The sequence below is a fragment of the Antechinus flavipes genome, chromosome 1 (assembly GCF_016432865.1).
Source record: "Antechinus flavipes isolate AdamAnt ecotype Samford, QLD, Australia chromosome 1, AdamAnt_v2, whole genome shotgun sequence".
Classification (NCBI taxonomy): Eukaryota; Metazoa; Chordata; class Mammalia; order Dasyuromorphia; family Dasyuridae; genus Antechinus; species Antechinus flavipes.
The window spans coordinates 308,790,826-308,813,970 of NC_067398.1; the positions used below are offsets into that span (position 1 = coordinate 308,790,826).

General features: G+C 35.1%; 1 protein-coding gene across 1 annotated transcript in view; it reads left to right on the forward strand.

The window, feature by feature from the left end:
• ANKS3 (ankyrin repeat and sterile alpha motif domain containing 3) overlaps window positions 1-20,605 on the forward strand; it is a 38,742-nt gene extending 18,137 nt beyond the window's left edge. The window contains exons 8-17 of the mRNA XM_051964439.1: window positions 1,279-1,407; window positions 2,401-2,513; window positions 3,563-3,736; window positions 6,722-6,846; window positions 8,111-8,252; window positions 12,352-12,524; window positions 15,004-15,089; window positions 18,370-18,453; window positions 19,736-19,824; window positions 20,136-20,605. Of these exons, the coding sequence (XP_051820399.1) occupies window positions 1,279-1,407; window positions 2,401-2,513; window positions 3,563-3,736; window positions 6,722-6,846; window positions 8,111-8,252; window positions 12,352-12,524; window positions 15,004-15,089; window positions 18,370-18,453; window positions 19,736-19,815 (1,106 nt within the window). The 3' untranslated portion in view covers window positions 19,816-19,824; window positions 20,136-20,605. The remainder of the gene's footprint in view (window positions 1-1,278; window positions 1,408-2,400; window positions 2,514-3,562; window positions 3,737-6,721; window positions 6,847-8,110; window positions 8,253-12,351; window positions 12,525-15,003; window positions 15,090-18,369; window positions 18,454-19,735; window positions 19,825-20,135) is intronic.
• The last annotated feature ends 2,540 nt before the right edge of the window (window positions 20,606-23,145 follow it).

Genomic DNA, 23,145 nt, shown 5'->3' on the forward strand with positions numbered 1-23,145 from the left:
CTAATCAGGGAAAGGCATTACAAAGTCCCTTTCTTCTGCTTTGTGTTTCACTTGATCAAATGGCCTAAGGCATTTTTGCTGCTGTCAGTTTGTATTTGAGGTGGAAAAAGAAGAGTGGTATATGTAATTTCATCTCTTTTTGCAGAGTGGTCATTTTAACTCTTACATTCTGGGCGTTCTCTAGATTACCTGTTGTAGATTGCTACTTAAATAACCATATTGTCAATATTTGAATTTTGAAAACCTGAGATGTTTAGTTTCAAGAGAATTTTGAGGATGTGAGAAGAGAGAGAAGTATCAGGGACTGGTTTTTGGGCCTAAGCTGTGAGAATACATTGGTATAGTGCTTTTCCCTTTTTGGTTTGTTCTTTCCAAAATGTTTGAACCTTCATTTTCACAAGAACCAGTCAGTCAGTAACCAATTATTAAGAGCTCAGTATGTACCATGCACTGAACTAGGTCCTGGAGACAGAGATATAGAGAAACTGAAGTCCATTAATCTTAAGCATTTAAGTACAAGGAATGGTTCTGCTTCAAAAGCATAGCTGTTAGAACAGCTTTCTGCTCAGGCTCTTTCTCAGCTTTACTAAAGACTAGGCACAAATAAGGTTTATGTTTTCATTCATTCATTTTCTAGTGATAAAATTGTTTGCTTTTTTTTCTCTAAACATTATAGCCTTGTGTGTGTTTTTTTAAAATTTAATTCGCTAACTTTTAAAATATTACCTGAAAGATATGTGGTTGTTTGCATGGTTGACCATAAATCTAAATATCAGAGGATGTACAGGAATAAGTACATCATGTGTCAAAAAGAAGTATTCCCATCTGAAAGAAAGACGTGTGTGTGTGTGTGTGTGTGTGTGTGTGTGTGTGTGTGTGTCTGTCTGTCTGTCTGTCTTTATCTTTGTGGTATTGTAGTACATAATCCTAGACAAGTCACACAAATTTCAGTGTCTCATGTAGCTCTCTCAGACTTGAGTGTCAAAGAGGTGCTCCTAAAAGGGATTTCCTCCTCAGGAGTTTTATACCAATGAAATCTCAGATCTAGTACAAAAGAAGTATGCATACACACTCAGATTTGGGGACATATGTATACAGAAATGTTACCAATCATTTTCCACTTAAAGTAATACTGTTCTTTAATTTATTTGTATAGACACTGTGCCTTTTAGAATTGATAGTACCTTCTGGAAAATTTCTTCACGTTATTGGTTTGGTTTGTTTGAAAGATGTAATGCTATGCCTTGTGTTTATGTCTTACTCCTATCTTATCCATAGAGCCTCCACAAGGCTATGTCACCTTTAACAACAACAATGAAGGGAATAGTATTGAAGAGGAAGATCTCCGATATCGAGATGTCACTTCTCCAATCAATGAACAAGATGTGGAAAGCAGCAGTAGTAGAGGTATGGCACTGTTTGGTTTTTGACAAATATTGAATATTTAACTTTAGTCAGCTTATATGGCAGATATAAATATAAGAAATTTTATTCTCCTGAGATGAGTCCTCAGTTTGCAGTTCCATGCTTGTGGGATTCAGCATTCCATAGAGAATGTTTACTATGGGATACAAGAATAATTAATCATTTATAACAGCAGCCTATGAGTTAAAGCACCTTTTTTTTTTTTTTTGAGGGGGGGGGTGTCTTTGATGGGGCTTAGTCCCATGAAAAGTCCATTTAACACAATGGAACAACAACAAAAAAGAGAAAAGCGACCTATTTCTAAATGAGGGGGAAATAAAGGAATCTTTCACCTGGGTTGGCTCACATGTCAATAAATAGTAGGTTTAGAATTATGTGAATAGATGAACAAGAAGTCATTTGATCCAATCTTCCTTCGCTATGGAAGATTATATCAAATTATGCTGGACAAGTTCCCTATTTCAATGTTTTATAGCATTCAATCATGACAAAGTTCCTTGTCTATAATTAATCTTACCAGTTTTTTGTTCTGTACTACTACAAAAAGAGCTGCTATCAATATTTTTGTATATATGGATGCTTTTCCTCTTTTTCTTATCTTATTTGCAGTCTAGGCCTAGTAATGATGTCACTGGGTCAAAGGATACACATAGTTAATAATTGTTTAGGCCTAGTTCCAAATTACTTTCCAGAATAGATTAGTTCATACTGTGTCTATTTTTCCACAGCTCCTTTAACATTTGTCATTTTCCTCTTTTGTCATCTTTACCAGGCTTGTTGGTATAAGATTGAATCTCAGAATAAATTTTATTTATATTTATTGAATTATTAGTGATTGACTCCTTTTGGAAAAATTGGAATATATCAGATTTCTCAGGGGATTGGTTGGTTTGCTTTTATAGGGATTCTGTTTTTCAGAGATCTCTGAAGAAGTCTGTTCAATCATTCTTTTTATTCACTGTCCTCTATTTCTAGAGGAAAATCCATTCTGTACCAATCTACTAACCATCAGGAGTAGCAGTAGTAGCAGTGAGGGGCTAGCCAAAGCCCTTGGCGTCAGTAGTGAGGCTTCTTTGGAGAGCAATGAGGTAAGCATTTTGATTCTTTTCATTTCCTTTCTGCTCTACCCTTTCATAACATTGTGTAGGAATTTGAAATGTTCTAAATGAGTCAATCATCCAGCCAGAAAGTATTGTGGAGTATAAAAAAAATGGAACATTTGGAATCAGATGGTAGTTGGGTGTCAAATTAGGTAGCATAGATGATATATTCTATCATAATTTAAGGAAAGGAAATATTAATATTTCCTTGGTTGGAAGAAAAGCTTCCAAGAGAAAGGGAGACTTGAAGCAGGCCTTGAAGAATGGCTAAGCTATAGATAGGTAGAATGGAGGGAGAGAATATTTTAAAGGGAACAGTATAAGCAAAGAAGATGAGAATTAGCTTGAGCTATTTAAGATTAAGAAAGAGACTTCAATCTTAACTGTGTAAAATTATGAATGATCATATTGCACAGACCCCTTATCTCTGGAACATTAAAATGTCTTTGCCGTTTAATGTAATCAATTTTGTGAAATTTGACATGAGCATGAATATGTTATTTAGATCATTCTCCTTTAATTTGGGTTGGATTCAGATGATAAAAACCATCTTTCAATATTTCTAGTTATCCCTGTTAACCCTGGGGTAGAATATACACATGTATACCTCTTTTTATTTGTAAATTCACTTGTTATGGCTCTTCCTGTTTATAACCTTGAATTGAATGTTTATTTTAGTTTCCCGTACTGTAAAAATAAAGATTGGTAATAGTATCAACAAACTTGCAGTGGAATCAGAAGCACTAAGCTAATGGTGTTATGTAATTCCTTTGTTTAGTGAAGCATTTATATTAAATTACATTAAATTATGTATATGAAATATGTAATGTATACATATATTATGTGATAACAAAGAGCCCCAAATGATTATTGGATCAATTATTTTTATTTTAATTATAAAAAGTTGATTAGTTGCTAAACTCACCATCTATCTGGAGCTTCAACTTTTAAAAAGTCCATCTTCTATTCCTGGCTTAGGCATTCTTACCTTTGAGGTCTTCCCTCTTTCTTCTAAACACAAATCTTTTATCTTACAGGACTCAGATCATTCACACAAAAGCTCTGTTAGAAAACAGACTAAAAGTTATACAAAGGCTAAGAATCGTTATAGCAACAATGAAAGCCAGTGGCCTCCTAGCAGTGGAACTTCTGGGATACCTAGTTCTGGTTCCATCTTCAAACCAGAGAGACCCACTTATTCAGGACCCCAGGTAAGAAAAGGGGTATACAAATTACTTTTAACTCTTAATTGGGTTGATAAATGATGGACAGAAGCAGCTATACCCAAAGAAAGAACACTGGGAAATGAATGTGAACTATTTGCATTTTTTTTTTCTTCTCGGGTTATTTTTACCTTCTGAATCCATTTCTCCCTGTGCAACAAGAGAATTGTTCTGCAAACATATATTGTTTGGTTCTGCAAACATATATTGTATCTAGGATATACTGCAACATATCTAATATATATAGGACTGCTTGCCATCTAGGGGAGGGGGTGGAGGGAGGGGAAAAATTGGAACAGAAGCGAGTGCAAGGGATAATGTAAAAAAAATTACCCTGGCATGGATTCTGTCAATATAAAGTTATTATTAAATAAAATTTTAAAAAAAACCTCTTAATTGGGAAATTGGACCTCCCTGGTCTTGTTCTGGCTTAACAAAATAGTTGCTTTTCTAAATGAGAGGACTAAAGTTGTCATTTTTTCTTAATGCCTTAAAATGCCTCTTTATAAAGTTAAATGTCAATTGGCACTCCTATTCAGATGAAGATTTAAGTTTCCATAATAATAGATTAACGGGAAAAAAAAAATTGGTTTTTTTTTTTTTGTTTGATGAGCTTTTCCTTAGAGAAAATCTCTTATTCCTTAGGCTTCATAACTTCCCATTAGTACAAATACGACAGAAAAATATGGAATAGGGTAGAGTAAGTTACTTTATTACCCTATTTAAGGAATTCTTTGAGGATTCTTAGTTTTTTGAGTTCTGATTTGGCCATTATTTACATTTTTGTTATTTAAAGAAGAAAGAAGCCTAATGCTATAGTTGTAATATTTTGCTAGATTTAGTCCCTTTGTGATAACTCTTGTCAAAAATATCTTCCATAAGCTTTCTGCATGTAGCCTTAATTTGGGGCACATAAACATTTGGGACAAATTAGACCCAGTGAGAAAGACTCAGCAAAGAGTATGATAATAAATTCACTAGTAAATTTGGTCTCCCATTAGAAATGGTCTGAATTTGGGGAGTTAATTTTTGTTTATAGAATTTCAGGAGTCTGATCATGGTATATTGGGCCTGATTCACAATTTAAAATCTACATTCTGATCTCTTGTGGAATTTTCCTGGCTATTTTTAACTTGCTCTCAAGGATTTTTTAAGAAAAGTAAGTATCTTGGATGTATATAGGGATTTTTAGGACTTTGTGAGTTCAAGGACAGAATTAAAGGTATGTCTTTTGATTTGTGGCCAATTTATATACATATAATTTAGTCTGATTAGTTTTTATTCTTCTCTAGAATAATGGGTAGACTCTGCATTTATTCAAAGTAGCACTTACCTTCATTACAATTCTAATTGAATGTTAGACATCTTTGTGTCTGTAAAGAAGCCAGTGGCAGAATTCATAATTCCCTCTGAAAAATCAAATATGTGAAGAAGAAGAGAAATAAAATTTCCAAAGTTCAAGATATTAAACATGCAAGAAAAAAAATGCTCATTGTAACCAAGGTGGAATGGAAATATTTGGGGGAGAGAAAAAGAAACAAATGGGCAAAACAAAATCTTCTCAGGAACGTGAGTTATACCCAGAAAACTTTTCCATAAGAAACTTCTTCTAGAAACACTTATCTGCACCTATTTTCTTGAGACAAATTCCATTTAGGACTACTACTCCTGGGGACCTGTCCATTTTTAGATTGTTTCTCTATCCCAGTATAATTCACATCCTAGAACATACGTAGCCACTTGGAGACTTACTCAGTTGTTTAACATAGTGACATGCCAATGAGATGTCTAATCCTCAAAACCATATTCTTAATTTTGGGACTTTTTTTAAAAATAGCTTTTTATTTACAAGTTATATGCATGGGTAATTTTACAGTATTGACAATTGCCAAACCTTTTGTTGCAATTTTTCTCCTCTTTCCCCCCATCCCCTCCCCCAGATGGCAGGTTGATCAATACATGTTAAATATGTTAAAGTATAAATTAAATACAATATAAGTATACATGTCCAAACAGTTATTTTGCTGTACAAAAAGAATTGTACTTTGAAATAGTGTACCATTAACCTGTGAAGGAAATCAAAAATGCAGGTGGATAAAAATAGAGGGATTGGGAATTCTACGTAGTGGTTCATAGTCATCTCCCGGAGTTCTTTCGCTGGGTGTAGCTGGTTCAATTCATTACTGCTCTATTAGAACTGATTTGGTTCATCTCCTTGCTGGAGATGGCCAGGTCCATCAGAATTGATTATCATATAGTATTGTTGTTGAAATATATAATGATCTCCTGGTCCTGCTCATTTTACTCAGCATCAGTTCATGTAAGTCTCCAGGCCTTTTTGAAATCATCCTGCTGGTCATTTCTTACAGAACAATAATATTCCATAATATTCATATACCACAATTTATTCAGCCATTCTCCAATTGATGGGCATCCACTCAGTTTCCAGTTTCTGGCCACTATAAAGAGACCTGCCACAAATATTCTTGCACATACAGCTCCCTTTCCCTTCTTTAGTATCTCTTTGGGGTATAAGCCCAGTAGAAACACTGCTGGATCAAAGGGTATGCATAGTTTGATAACTTTTTGAGCATAGTTCCAAATTGCTCTCCAGAATGGCTGGATATTCACAATTCCACCAACAATATATTAGTGCCCCTGTTTTCAATTTTGGGACATTCTTATGAGCCTAAGCAACTGTTTCAGTCTGGCATTCTCTTCGCCATGTCCCCAGCACTCCTAAATTAGAAATGCTTGGAGGTCCCCAAATGTTTACTTACTTGTACATATTTTGTTTCTCTGCACATATCTAAGTTAATTTCTGACTCACATTAATCTTTAAACTCCCTCATCGGAAAGTAGCTTTGGCTTATGGTCTAACCTGATTATGCAGTTATTGACTTTTCATGTAGCCACTTTTCTTTAGGGATGATATCTCTTCTTCCTCTTCATTTTTGGTTGAATGGATCCCAGGACCTTGCAACTCTTCTGGAGCAGATTGGGTGTCTGAAATACCTGCAAGTTTTTGAAGAACAGGATGTGGACCTCCGTATCTTTCTGACCCTTACAGAAAGTGATCTGAAAGAAATAGGCATTACGTGAGTATGGGAAATATTTGTGCGTTTTCTTCCCCATCTTGTTTTGGCCAAGATACTCAGAGTAAATTTAGTTCTTAGTTCCCAAAATTAAAAGAAATGAGCATATCTCTGTTTTGAGAGCAGCTTAACTATTCATTAAGTGAAACATTATGTTTGAGTAGAACTAGGTAGGTGGTGGTAGGCACCATGCAAGTTTTGTCAGTTTCTTTTAAAATAAGTTTTTTTGTGGCTCTTTTTTCTTTATAAGTCACTGTCACTGATTTTCCTCACCCTAAACTCCTAACTTTACTTTGTAAATAGTTAATATAGTCAAACAGAATAAATTAACCAATTGAAGATGATATCTGCAGAGATGAACTTCATTCCATGCCTATTGTTCAGCATCTTTGGGCAGAGAGGTTGCAAGCTTGCTTCACTCTCATACCACTATAGTTATTAGACATTACACTGATCAGAGTTCAAATCTTTTAGTGTTGGTTTCGTTTACCTTATTATGATCATTGTTTTTCTGCTTATCCACCTGCATCAGTTTGTAAAAGTCTTCCCAAATTTCTTCAAATTCTTTATTTATATAATTCTTATGTTGCAATAATATACTACTTAATATTCATGCTTAGCCATTTCCCAGTCTTTGGGTATCTATTCTTTGCTTTCAGTTCTTTTCTGCTATGAAGAATTCAAAAAAATTTGGAAAGACTTTTATGAACTGATAAAGAATGAAGTACTGTGAGAAGAACAAAAACACACAACTCCAATACAAATGAAAAAAGCAATAAAGTAATTGAATCCAACTGCTCCAGGAGAGATATGAAGGGTGTTTTCTCCATGTTTCTTTGCAGAGACAGGAAACTGGGGGGGATGCTGCATATAATATCAGATTATTTTGATTTGTTGACTACTTTTGCTGAAATTGTTTTTCTTTTTTTTTTCTTCTCTGTTATAAGATATGATTCTCTGGGAGGTGTGAGGGAGGATACATTGGAAATATAGGCAACATAAAAACAGGATATTAATAAAAATATATTTTTAGAAACAATTGTTACTTTTTTATATATGTTTATTTTTCATTTCAGTTCAGGATAATTGTATTCAGGCATAGGTGATCATGTATTGTGAGGACTGCCATAGAAAACCAAGTAGGGAAAGATATTTCCAAAGGAATAGGGACATATGCTGATATGATTTATTTATTTTAAATATTTTTGCATCATAATATATTTTATATTTTATTATGATTTGTTTACCTCTTATTCTACATTTGCAGTTTGTTTGGGCCCAAGCGGAAGATGACTTCTGCCATTGCTCGATGGCACAGTAATGCCCGCCCACCCAGTGATGCCCTGGAGCTGGCCTATGCAGATCGACTTGAAGCTGAAATGCAGGAACTGGCCATTCAGCTACACAAAGTATGTGTGCGTATGATAAAGAAATGTAGTTAGGTACAGTATAATATTACTGTCTTTAAAAAAAAAACACCACAAAGCATAAGAGTTCCATATTAGCTTACACATATAGATAATAGTCATTGCCTTATCAAGATATTAGGCCTAATTTGGGGCTCATAATTAAGAGGGAGATGCAGAATATGGAGAAGGTTTTAAGAGAGATTAGGAAGGTTTGGGTTTTTTTTTTTTTTAATAGGGTTATAGACTAGTAGAATTGAAGTTAAATAACTTAATGAAGAAAGGTCATGATGAAGAACTAAGGAAGATTGTATTTCTATCAAAAAAAAGTATGTGGTCATAGAAGTTATTTAAATTGAATAGAAGGGAAAACATCTGACTGAATTAGAAATAGATTACCAAAGAAATTATGGAATAATTATACCTAAAAGTTTTATAGAATAAAGTAGGTGCCCATCCACTGAGATTGGTTTAGTTGTAGCTTTCTCAGAGGTATCTGAACATTCATTGTGTAGCCCTGTTCTGTCTTGCAGTTTATTCATTTTTAAATTTTTTTTAGCAAGGCAATTGGGTTTAAGTGATTTGCCCAGAACCACTGTTCATTCTTATAGGAATAAAGGTTAAATTCAGGAATAGTTATGATCGTTTCGTAGTGGCATTTCAGAGGTTTAGAATTAGAGAACAGAAGATGTGAGGCCAAGGTCGTCTTCTAGCTCTGTTGTGCTGCTAAATGAGAAAATTTGGAAAATTTAGTATTGACCTTACTAGTAGAGGGGATTAGAGTTGGAATTCTTGGGTTGCCTCTTTTGCTCTTGATGTAGAATGTTGCTGTTTATTTTCTTCTCAGCAAGGCAAGGAATTAGTGTTAATTAGTCATTCAATGAATAAATCAGCCAGTTTTCTCTGAGCAGGTACTCTCTGGAATATGACAGCTATTCCTCATAATACATGTAGTGAACATATGAACCTGCCCAAAAAAGGGAATATGGGTTTCAAATCACTTCAAACTTGTCAGTGAGAACTAAATGGATTAGTGGGTCCTAACTAAAATCCAAAGTGAGAAAAGCATTATGTAGGGTGAAAAATGATGGCTTTAGAGTCACGTGAACTGGCTTTGCTACATCATACACATGTGACTTTGGGCAAGTACCTCTTTTAAGGCCTCAATTTTCTCAAATTATAAAATGAAAGAAAAACATTTCTAAGGTCTCTACAACTTGTTATTGTTTGCTTTTGTAAGAAAACCAAGTAAATACTTTTCAGGCTTGGGAAAATGTGCCTTAAGGCTATATCTTCAATTGACCCACTAAATACCTGCCTACCTTCTCTTCATAGCTACTTGTGCTTGATAGCTTCATGGTATTCTTTCATCATCATTACTGGTTTGGGTATTTTTTTTTCCCCCAGGGCATTTTTTTTCCCTAAAAACTACTATAGAATCTTCTCTTGAAGCAAACTTCTTAATCTTACCCAGCTTCCCTTACATTATTCATTCCAGCATCCCCTTTGATAATTATTTAAATAATTATACACAGCTGTATTGGTATTTATGTATTTTTAAAATATAATTTTTATTTTTTAAATATGCATTAGACTCTGTAATCATACAAAACATTTTTCTTTCTTTTTTTCCCCCCAAAATAATTAATTTTTGCAAAATATATGCATGGGTAATTTTTCTACATTGACCCTTGCAAAACCTTCTGTTCCAACTTTTCTCCTTCTCCCCACCCCCTTCCCTAGATGGCATACATGTTAAATATGTCTAAGTATATATTAAATCCAATATATGTATACATATTTATACAGTTATCTAGTTGCACAAGAAAAATCGGATCTAGAAAGAAAAAAAAAAACCTTAGAAGGAAAACAAACATGCAAGCAAACAATAACAGAAAGAGTGGAAATGCTGTGTTGAGGTCCACACTCATTTCCCTCATTTATGTATTTTTCCCCATAGTTCTCCCTCTGGATATAGCTGATTCTCTTCATTACTGAACAATTGGGACTGGTTTGAATCATCTCATTGTTGAAGAGAGCCATTTCCATCAGAATTGATCGTTGTATCGTCTTCTTGTTGCCATGTATAATGATCTCTTGGTTCTGTTCATTTCACTTAGCATCAGTTCATGTAACATTTTTGCACATGTGGGTCCCTTACCCTCTTTTAGGATCTCTTTGGGATATAATCCCAATAGTAACACTGCTGGATCAAAAGATATGCACAGTTTGATAACTTTTTGAGCATGGTTCCAAACTGCTCTCCAGAATGGCTGGATCTGTTCATAGTCCCACCAACAATGAAATGTATCAGTGTCCCAGTTTTCCTATATCCTCTCCAACATTCATCATTATCTTTTCCTGTCATCATAGCCAATCTGACAGATGTGTAGTGGTATCTCAGAGTTGTCTTAATTTGCATTTCTCTGATCCATAGTGATTTGTAGTCCCTTCTTGTTATACCAGTCAGGTCCAAAATGCACTCTTTTTCATTACTTATTCTGCTTTTTGAAAGTATGTCATTAAAGAAGTCAAAAATTGATCACCTTAGTAGCTCTTATCTGGAAGAATACTCTAGCAGATGTTTATTACTTAAAGTCCTCCATTACTACTCTATTTCCTTGCCAGTATGAACCTTATTGTCCATATTCTTTTTCAGATTGAGGATGTTTATGATATATTCTCATAACATATAATTTCTCTTTCTTTTTCCATTTATATTCAATCAAATGTTTTCTTTTATTTCCGTTCAAGATCATATATTTCTTTACATGAATATATGGTCTTTATTTCTTATTAATCTATTTTTATCATGTTCTTTTAAAATTAGGGATATACTTCCACTTCCATATTTCAATTATAAGTCACAGTCCATCAAGTTTCACTGCTATGAGGTCAAATTTATTTCCTTGTGTTAATACAGAATAATAGATCTCATTCTTCATATTGTTAAATATTTGTGTAAAGATACCAGGCAATGGATTTTATTGCTGCGAATCATCCTGGACATTGTCTTTTGTGAATTCCATTGATCTTCTCTGCTAATATTCTTCCTTTGGCTTGCTCTTCTATAAAAGAGTCAGCTTTTTAAAAAATTCTATAGGTTTTCAAAAAAAAGAGGGGGGTGGGAACCACAGTAATAAAAGCTTTATAAAGTAATCAAATTTTCTTTGCATTGTGGTTTAAAAATTCTATTACATAGACTACATGTCAAAAATAGTAATGTCTGATGTTTAATGCTTTAAAGATTTCTAATAATGCATGTAAAATATCTTATTGATCCTCACAAGTAACCCTTTGAGACAGGTTCTCTAAGGAAACTAAGGCTCAGAGAGGTTAAATTTCTTACCTTTAGTAGTTATATACTGGTTATCAGGGATGGAGTTTGAACTCCATCTTCCTTACTCCAAGTCTAGCACTATTATTTGCTCTATCACACTATTTTATTAGAAGAGAATATAAGAAAAAAAAATTTCTATATAATTGTACATAAGGAATGGCGTGTTTGTTTACATGTGGCCTTACCATTAGCCAAGGGATGAGATCAGCATTAACTATCTAAAATGGAACTGCAAGATTATATGGAACACAGGTTAGTCTTGATATAGTGAAGACAGTTGAAGCAAACATTTTTTGGCTTTTGGCCTGCCTTCTGAAAATGTATAGTATTGGGAAATACTCATTTATCCAAGAATTAATGCTAATGTACCTACAGCATGAGATTTGGGTAATTTCAATCTGAGTATTATAATAACAATAGAAATACCCAAACTGCTGATCTGGTACAGAAGTACTATAATATATAATATGGTAGCATAAGTGCTAATTTCTATTCAGAATTGACTTAATTGTGACTGTAGTAATGGCATGTCAACCAAATATATACCGAGTGTTTTCCTGTCATCATCATTTAAAGTGCTATCATATCTGTGTCTTTTTTTTTTAACCGAACCCCACTGTGAGAGAAGTGAGAGAACCAAAATTACCAATTGTTAGCCTGTTTAAAAATAGTTACATATTAAACTTGAGTTTTTTAACAAGCAGATCTTCTTATCTCCTATTTCCATACTCCCCCCATCTTAAGCACTGATCTCTTCTTTAGAGATATGAAGAACTGGAAATGTTGAAGGGTCAGGTATCCCAAGAACAAGAGCTGCGGGCTATTGTGGAAAGCTGTCTAATGGAACAAAACATAGCCATGAAAGGTGTTCAGACCCAGCTTGAGGAAACCCAGACTGTCACAAGAGACTTTGGGCTGATCTTGGATCAACTTAAGTAAGTAGAGAATCCCTTGGGTAATCTCTGCCTGTAACCTGTGTGTCGCCAGTGGAATGAATGTCCAGTAAAGCTGATGTTACTGTAAAAGATTGCTTTTTGAACATGAACACACAAAATTCTATTGACCTCAGTGAAGAGATAGCTAAATTAATGTCCCAGGCAGGTTTTAACTACTCATTGGTGTGCCAGATCTAAAGTATAGAATCTTATGCTATTTTGTAAAGATTTCAGAAGGTGGAGGTAGAAAGGCAGAATATGATAGTGGAAGAAATACTGGGTAGGGGGTTAGGATATAATGATTTTAGATCCAATACTGCTACTTACTTGGGAAAAATAATTTCAATTTTAGATTATTTAAGTTTTGTAATTCTAAAATACAGGAGAGAATATGGTGGAGGTCAGGAGAATTATTGGTCCTGCTTGGGAATAGAAAACAAGGTGGTGTAGTAGATGATTGATAAAAAAAACTAAAGAGGTGGAGAGGGAAGAGTATGGTTCTCTTATTGTGATTTAGCAAGCAGATAAGTCAGCTTGGAAAAGATTGGAAAACACTGGGTTAGAGGGAGTACCACTTGATCTTTCTTTGAGCCTCTTATGTTAAATGAATCTTAATTAGCAGATATTCTAGAAACTTCATGTTTGCTGGAAACATCTTGTGCAGGGAAATTGTAGGGAAAGAAAAGGTTAGGTCTAATGTAGCAGCTAAGACCATATGAAGACCTTAAAGTAGGTGGACTTCCAAGAGAAGTAAAGAAGGCACATTAATTACGTGATGCGTTATATAAATTAAATTATTTCTCTTATATTAGAAGATATGATCACAAGTATGATGTATATCTGGCCCAAATGACTTTAAAATAAGTTTTTATTGATATCTTTTTTTTTTTAACATAATTATAACTTTTTATTGACAGAACCCATGCCTGGGTAATTTTTTACAACATTATCCTTTGCATTCACTTCTGTTCCGACTTTTCCCTTCCCTCCCTCTACCCCCTCCCCCAGGTGGCAAGCAGTCCTATACATGTTAAATATGTCACAGTATATCCTAGATAACAATATATGTGTACAGAACAAAACAGTTCTCTTGTTGCCCAGGGAGAATTAGATTCAGAAGATAAAAATAACCCGGGAAGAAAAACAAAAATGCAAACAGTTTACATTCATTTTCCAGTGTTCTTTCTTTGAGTGTAGCTGTCTGTCCATCATTGGATATCTTTGTTTTTATGTCAGTTACATTTCCTATTGTATCCCTCCTCCAACCCTTCCAGAGAGTTATCCATAATAAAGAATTTTTTAAAAGAAAGAAAAAAATTTCAGAAAAACAACATATCAAAAAAGTCTGAACAAGTCTTCAGCCAGAGAAAGCAAGTTGGGTTAGTTTCCAGCAGCAGTTCCTCTATCTACTGAGAGTAATTGGTCTACGTGACCAAAGACAGAACAAAGCAGTTCAAAAGTGCCTTCATTAAGTGACCCTAAATATATATTATTAAAAAAAAAAAAAGGTTGGATAGATGTTAGCTCCTAGAACAATTGCCTTTAGATGCCTTCATCCAGTGAAGCCACCATCTTCCTCCCATTCTTTCTGTCCTTGTATTATATATAAGAGGTACTGGAAGGACAGGATTAACATTACTTGTTAAGTATGTAACTAACACTCAGTTTAATTCAAATGGATTCTATCATGAAAATATTCCAGTTACTATGCTTGATCTTTTTTTTTTTTATTTAATAAAGCTGGATCTAACCACCTTCTGTTGGTTTATATTTATACTTCAAGCCAACTAAATGTTAGAAATCTTGCCACTGAAGTATTTGACAGTGCATTTCTATAGTTGCCTGGGCACTTCTCCTTCAGACATTTGTCTTTAGCATACCAAAGATGACCAGGGCTGAGAGGACCTGAATTGATTTGCTAACTGAATTGTTAAATTTTTTGTCATATGTCTGTGCATATTACTGTCTTATCATAATTGATGTCCTCCTTTTGAGTAAAACACTTAGCTTAAAAACCTATTATTATTATTAGGATGAAGGTTACAGCTATTTGGTTCTCCAAGTAGCTGAGAAACCTGTGGAGTTTCACTATAGTTAAATTAGACTGGGGTTTGGTATGTTAAAAATTTGGAGAGATTGCTCACTTAATGCAAAAGCAATGAAGATCATCCTGTTCCTCCACAGAAGCTTTAGGAGTCGCTATCATGGCTGGGTAAAGCAGGATTTACTCAATATCAGGAGTATAGTATCTTGGGATAGTGCTTTTAGCTATTTACTTAGTTGAGGGTTTTTTTATCTTTATGCTTTGTTTTTTCATTTGCTTTAAGTTAGTTTTTGGACCCAATGTAATCTGCCTTCTTCATAAGAAAATGTTTGCCTAAATGGATGAAAAGGTGGCCTTCTTGCTCTTCTTGGCTGAGCAGTTCTTTTTTTAAATTGTGTGAGCTATTCATTTAATGGAGCTTGGTTTTCTTGATAGAGCCTGTCAGATTGAGCTGTCTTCTCGGGTAAAAGAGGAAGACGCCTTAGGTCAGATACCACCAACAAAAACGCACGTGGGAGCTGGTAAGTGAAATGCTCAAGGATTCCTTTGGAATCTGAGAGAATGAGTTTACTGGTCATCTAAAAGAGGAAAACTTTACTAGTTGGAACAGGGCCAAAACATGAACACTGTCTTTTTTTTCTCATATTCCAAATTGACTTTCAGAATATCTGAAACTATTATTTCACCAATAGTGTATTAGTAGAACTCTCTTCCCACATCCCTTCAACACTAACCACAATGTTTTACCTTTGCCAATTTGAATGATGTGAGATAAAAACTTCAATTTTAATTTACATTTCTGTTAGATTTGCTAGAGCATATTTTCAGTGCTCTAGCAAATCACTAACAGAAATGTAAATTAAAATTGAAGTTTTCAATGGTCATTGATAGTTTGCAATTTTCTTTAAATGTTTAAATTTTTTAACTCCTTATTTATTGCAGGAAAATCCTTTTTGACCTCATGTGAGTCAGTTCATTATACATCTCAATGTTTGATACAAATATTCTTTAATCAGTAGAAAAAATTTTCAATTTAATGTATTTTTTTTTTTTTTTTTGCTTTTTATGGTCTCTATCCATTGGTTAAGAATTCTCTTTAGAGATATTTGTACTGATTTTTTTAAAAATCAAAATTGGTTTAATTAAAAATAGAAATCAGCTTGGTAAAATTGATATTAGTACTCTTTCCATTTGGGTAAAGATATCCATTTTTGCCAAACTGATTTCTACTTTTCACAGCAGAAAAGAAAGTCCTTCCCACAATAAAGTATATTCTTGGGTTAATCAAACACTAGGCTATTTTTGATTAATGCTGTTTCATGGATCTGCTTTTCTGGCATCAAAAAGGTTTTATTACTATTTTATAATGACATTTGAAGTATTTTTATTCTTCCAAATGAAGTTATTTTTTTTTCCTAAAGTAGCCCCGTGGCAATTTTGTAAGAGGAGTAAATCTGTAGGTTAATATAAAATATAATTTTTATCTTCTTGGAATAGCTCCAATGTGAATAATGTATCACTATATTTAACTCTTTTATTTCTCTTAGGATAGGGAATATTTTGTAGTTATGTTACTATAAACTTTTCTTTGTCTTAATAGACTAACTCAGATATTTTAGGTATTTTGCAGTTATGCCAAATGGAATTTTTCTTATTCTTGTTTTGTGTTACTTTTTGTTAGTACCCCATACAAATGCTAATGATTTTTATGGATTTATTTTGAACTTTTACTGGGGCTACATATCATTTAAATTTAGTTTGATTTCTTGGGATTTTTTAAGTAAAGCATTTTATGCCATCTGCAAATAGGAATAAATTTGTCTTCTCTTGCTTTGTTGCTTTTTTTTTCCTCAATAATATTTTATTTTTCCAAATACATGTAAAGATAGTTTTCGACATTTACTTTTGTAAAACTGTTCTAACTTTTTCCCCCTCCTTTCCTTATTTCTCCCATCCCCAAGATAGCAAACAATCTGATATAGGTTAAATATGTGTAATCCTCTTAAACATATTTCCATATTTGTCACATTGTGCAAGAACTCAGACCAAAAGTGGGGGAAAATGAGAAAAAAACCAAAAAAGGTGAAAATACTATTATTTCCATCCACATTCAAAATCCATAGTTCTCTCTGTAGATGGGATTGGCATTTTCCATCCCAAGTCTGTTGGAATTGCCTTGAATCACTGGTTACTTTTAATATTGATCTTATTGCTATAGCCATGAAATCTAGAACTGTCGAGTAGTAAGGAGATGGGAATCCTTCATTGTATTGGAAAAGTTTCTGGTGCTTATACATCTAATTTTAAATATGATTTTGATGATATAGAAGGACTCTCATGTAGGTACTTTTAGGTTCTTATAAATGAGTATTTTGTCAAATCATGGAGCCATTCAAATAATCATGTGGTGATTATTTACATAATTATACTAATACTCTTCCTGTTGTTGAATTATCCTTTGGCATGTGCCCTATACTCTTCAAATTATTTGTTATAAGACAAAATATGCCAGTGCAAATAACTATTGTCCAAAGCAAACTGAATTCTGAAATACTGGTGCCTTCTGTACCCTACATTATTTTTTAATTTATAAAATCTGTGAGCAATTAACTGCTGCTTTCAGCAAAATAATCTCCCTAATCAAACTCATCCTCTCAGTGTAATCCTTGCTGTAAAAGCTTACCTGTTAGAAAAAATTGATAGATAACAAAGTCCACATCTGAGAAAGGTTAGGGACAAAGAGAAAAAGATCTGTTTGATTACAGCTGAATCTTCGATAGCAACAACTGCTAGATGATTTGTAGATACCAAGAGGAAATACATGTTCTAGGGAAAGGGACCCAAGGCAAAACTTTCAGTTTTTACTATTCTTCCATGTGTCATCTTTATGCCAAACCATGCTGTTCCTAAGGCTCTCAGAATCTGTCATGCTTAGGTTTCTTCATTGAAATATCTATAACCTCATTCTTCTTAAAAGATTTAGGGCTGATAAACCAATGCATGTTCAGTTTTGAAGTAGCTTTTAAGTTAGCTGACATGTTGCATTTTTCCTAATTCTAGAACTTTAAACCATTTGCCTGTTTTATAGGTGCCTTCAGTACTTCTCAGACCACTAGAATTAGGCAGCCCACAATTGGTAACTCTGCTTGCATCACCTCTAGTAGAATTACCTACATTTAGTTCCCTTGTATCAGTCCCATTCCATCCACCCTCCTCCTAAGCTCCCTTTTACTCTGCCAGCCAAGTCATGATTTTGTTAAATAATTAGTACTCAGATACTTGTGTAACCCAAGACACCAGTTTCCTTGAAAGCTCACATTCAGAAGACTGACCTCTGAAGAAGGGACTTTGATAGCCGAAATAAGATGCTAACTTATTAGCATAACTTACATAACATAGCCTTGTTCTATCCATTATCAAGGAGGTAGTTTGCAAGAGCTGAATTGCATTGTCCAGCTGTATCCAGTTGCTAAGTGTTGAAAAAGAAGTGCAGCAGAGGTTCAAAGAACTGAACTTGATAAGAAATATTGAGGGAATGTCTTAACCTGAAAAATCTTTGGCTCTGGTACCCCCAGAGCAAGGGAGCTTCTCAGTTATCTGGAGTAATTTCTTGACTGTGAAGTTCGGAATCCATTCACTAATGGTGCTAGGACCAGTTTGCTGCAGACTTGCTTTATATTTGATCTAATGTAAAAGTTTTTTTTCCTTCTTAATGCAGCTAGATGTTAATGTTATACCTGACTTAATGCTGTGTAAGTGGGACAGAGTACCCAGGACCAATACTGGTCTTTTTTCTTTCAGGTTTCAAAGGATGGCAGGCTTCTCTGAAGTCCATGAGCCTGTCTGAGTTATCAGGAGCCCTAGAGGACTGTGTCAGCAACATGGGTGAGATTCATATACAGTGGGGAAGAGTTTCATGCGATTTTGTTTTTCTCAGAGCACATATCAAACTTAGTACAAAACCTTATTTAAAATGGGTTTTTAAGAAAATGAAATTTGACAAAACAATAAAAAGAACTGGATAGGCAGGCAGATTTTTTTTTTTTGTCATTAAAAGAACCCACTAGCATTCAGCTCTTTAAGAGCAAGTACTGGTCCATTTGTCTTTGTATTTTCTACATCTGATAGTACTTTGCACAAAGCAGGCAGTTGTATGAAAAACTTAATCCTAAAGTTGACAGAGGAAATTGAGAGGCTTAATTCAAGTGTTGAAAGGAATACTTTACAGTAGCAGATGATTAGTTGATACTTGAAGGTTTTGCAGGTAGCATTCTTCACAAACATAAGATTTGTGGTTTCACAAACCAAGATTCCAATTTATTGGTGTTGACCAACTAGCACAGTAGGTACCTAGTACCTGTAGACAGAATACTACTCCAAGGCTACCATGCCCCTCTTTCATATATAGCTGGATATTATGGAGTCCTGGATTCTTTAAACAAGGTGTAGAGACTAACATCCATAGTTATAAGTCCACATTAAAATCAATTCTATATAAAAGGACTGTCACAATAATGGTTTTTTTGGTTCAAATATTTAACATATTCTGTTTATTATAGTTGAGTACATAAAAATTGAGTATAATTTATATGGTACATTTTATTGAATGATGGGCAGTGGCCAAATCAACCTATCAGGGCTTTATGTAGTAAAGGTATAATCTTTATAGCACCTTAACATTTACAAATTGTTCTCTTTGATCTCATAACCTTCCATGTATTGTTATTGCTCTAAGTCTAACACCACCTGTGTCCAGAAACAGAAATCCTAGATCTGTCATTGACATAGTTCTGTTAGGAAGGGCAATTCTGGAGACTTAGCGGATCTTGTAATTGTGTTGTAGAATACTTTACCTAGTGATGTCATCCGTGGAGGTACCTGGACTTTAGTGTTGCCATGGACATATTCCTCTAAGAGCACCTAAGAATCTGAGGAAGGTCTAAGAGGCATTTTTCCTCTTTGTAATTCTAGTATATAGAATTGAACACTGACTTTCCACTACAAAATTGGAAGTTACTATTTTATATATTTAGTATCATATTTTAGCTTTTCATCTAGAAAATGGGTGGGGTGGGGCCACTATTCTCTGCCAAAAATTCTGCTGATTCTTCCTTAAGAATTTAATTGGTTTAAGGAATAAACTTTTTTGGGGGTATTTTCTCCCTAGGGAAAGCTCTATGTTCCATGAGCCAGAGCTTAGAAAAGCTGCAAGTCCTAAATGGAAAGCAGAATTGGAGAGAACCATAAACAAATATGGTGAGTGTTGAAGCATTGAACTCCAAGTAAAATACAGATAGGTCCTTTCTTTATCCTGGAGCAGGAAGATATGAAGTTAAACTGTTTTTGAGGGTGTTAATTCATTCAACTGACACGTTTTTAATTTATTTTTAATTAGCAAGCCAGTTGTAAAAGGAGACCCTCTAGTTTTAGGGGCCCCTTTAAAGAGCCAAATTGCACTGTAAGAGGAAAGAAAAGTGCAAGTTATGTCAAGAACTTAAATGTATATAGACATGTGCTAATTATTTTTGTTTGGCATAGACCTATATCATCATAAACTTGCTTTCCAGAAATTGACGTCGGGTGACCATTCCACCCTGAAACTGTGTGCCTGGAAGAATAAGTGGGTTGGGGCCAAGAGTTTCATCCCTCTCTATTTGCAACACCCTGAGGGGGGTGGTGGAGTGAGGCTGCCAGGAGCCCAGGAAACAAGGCCATCCTCAGGCCAGAGAGCAGGCCCCATCCACTGAGGGAGGGCGTATCAGTTGTGAGCACTGAAGAACAAGAAGGTGCAGCAAGTGAAGGAGAGCCAATCAAATGGCATGTGAATGTCTGTGTTAGTTGTGGGCTTCCTTCTCAGATTAAGAGTCCAAATACATTCCTGCAGCACAAAGACAAATCCTAGATGCAGATGGCTGCTATAAAGCATTTATTTTCCCACAGCAGGTGGCTACTTGGGCTTTAGTTGGGATACTAACACAGAGACCAGATCTGGATTTTCCTTTGTTTTCTGTAAAATAAAACTTGAATTTGTCAGCAATTTATTGGACTCACTGTTTCATTTTGGTTTTTAAGAACAGATTTTCCAGAGAAAATTCCCTATGGGGAACTGCTGGTTTTCAGGTAGGGTATATCACAGACTAAACCTTTTTGCTTTTTCCCAATCTCCTTACTCCATCCCAGTTTACATCGTTTCAGCTTGTTGCTAACCATCAAATATTGTGTTGACCAACTACTACACCAGGTTTTCAATGGTCCCCTTTAGACAGATGCTGCTGCAGAGGCCACAGCCCTCTTTTAGAGCTGGTATGGAATTGGGTATTCAAGAATGAAGATACTCTTCCAAGCTGAAGGATCTCCCAAGCCAGACTGAGGAGTGGAGAAATAAATGTGTTTTGAGGGGAGACTAAATGGGAGAGAAAAAAAATCAAGACACATTCAAAGGCCCTAGTCTCTCTTGCAGATGAGTCTTGAATCTCAGAACCCTTTAACAAAGTCTTGTTAGCCAGCTTGCCCACCAGAAGCATAAAGGAAAATCCTTGCACTGTGCTGACCTGTACAAGACAATGCCTTTTAATCATCAACAACAATCTGGCTTCATTAGGTTGACAACACGCAGGTGTCCAAGGAGAATTATTTTGTATATTACATCAGGTTTTTTTTTTTTTAAACAAAACTTCTATCAAGCCTTTGAGGCATTTTCTCTCCTTGGCTCAGATTCCTCGACCCCCATCCTCAGATGAAGAAGGCTGCATCCACCTACCTTTTCATAATGGCAACCATACAACCCAGTAAACCAAATTCTATGGGTGTGTTCAGGGTCTCCCAAAATTGGATCTCTCCAAAACTGAATGCCAATCTTTTACAGAGAATAGTGAGGCAAGATGTGAATCTGAAGCTACATTCAGAGTCCTTTGGCTTCAAAGTTACCCAGTCACAATAAACTAGAAATTACTACGTGACCCCAAGTCTATGTGAACCTATCTTTTATTTTTGTGATTATTGGCATCCAATGTATGCCATCTACTCCACCCCCCCTCCCCCTTATTCTTTATCATATGTGAAAACCATCACAATTACTTTCTGCCCTTATGTTAACATAGGTTAGCTCCCATTTGGGGTACCTAGTTACATAAAACAAGTATTTCTCTCTGTTGGGTCTACCATTATCTAATTGTCACATCACTTTAGATTTATCCTTCTCTAGCAAAGGAAATTCCTGAGTTGTAAGATGTCAGACTAGCAGCACATAGGAAAAGTCAGCATCTTTCTTTACAAGACAGAACAACAAAATGGTTGCTCTATTGGGGCTGTTTGACTTTTCTTTTAACTTAGGTCACCTTAATCAATAAATGAGAAAAGGATGTAAATTCTCCTGTTTGTGCATTCTGAACTACCCAAGCTGTGGCTCAGGCTTCTTTTAAGTCAGTGGTTCTCAAGGAGTAGTCCAGAGAATCCGTGAGGGGAGAAGGGGGGGTGGGGGGGGAAGAGGTATTGAGGGGGGTATGAAATCCTTTCAGGGGGTCTACAGATTCAAAATTAGTTTTTATTTCAAATGTGGTACACATCTATGAATACAGCCCACCTAAAAACTGGTGAGATCCTCAATAATTTCTAATAGTATAAAGATACTGAGAACAAAAGTTTTTGAGAACCACTGTTCTAAGTGACCGGGTCTTCTCACCTTACTGGGCATTTGTCCAGTGCACTGATGCCTTAAGCCACTTTTTGCAAGCCCAGTCACTCCCCATTTCATTCATTCCAAAGTTTTCACAAAATTAAATTTTCTCCAACTTAAAAAAGAAATATGGTACAGAACACTTTGTAGAATTTGGATTTTGTTTGGTGTAAATGGGGAATGGGATAGAAGAAATGTTCTAAAACTAAATGAGTGTTATAACTACAGAAAAGCTGATGATCACTGGTCAAATAGGAGACATCAGCCACAATAGTTCAAGCTAGTCCCTCTCTTTTCAGCTTGGTCACTATGAGGAAAGGAAGCTTGAGATTTACTTAACAGATGCCTTTAAAGTCCAGTACAGAAATCCTTCAGATTGCAGTCAAGCATGCAGAGAGGTCAAATCTACACCATTACCTTCATAAAATGTCGTGAACCCAGCACCCTCAACTTCTCATAAGCCAGTGTAATCTATCATCATAACCCAATTTCCAACTCTTCTTACTCAAAACTAAGACAAGGGAGCCTTTCTTTGTGACCTAAGTTTTCTTCCTGTCAAGTATCCCAGGGTCAAACCATTATTTCACCTGATTAGAGTATGGTATTAATAAGTCCAAGGTCACAAGTTTGATAAAGCAAGCTGTGAACAAAGAAAAACAAAAAGTCCCCAGCTACACTGTCCCCATAGTTCTAGTCATCTTTCTTCAAAACACACGATTCCAGGGATTTGAAAGGATGTGGATGGCTCAGTGATGACTACCTAGTCCGCTCCCAAGAAAACAGAGCATCTTCACAGACTTACCCTAATCTTTGGTGCTCTCAGCTAGGAATAGTACCAGGATCCCAGGAATAGGGACTCTAGCATCCCCTCTGCTAGAGATAAAAGGAGGGCCACACCAAAA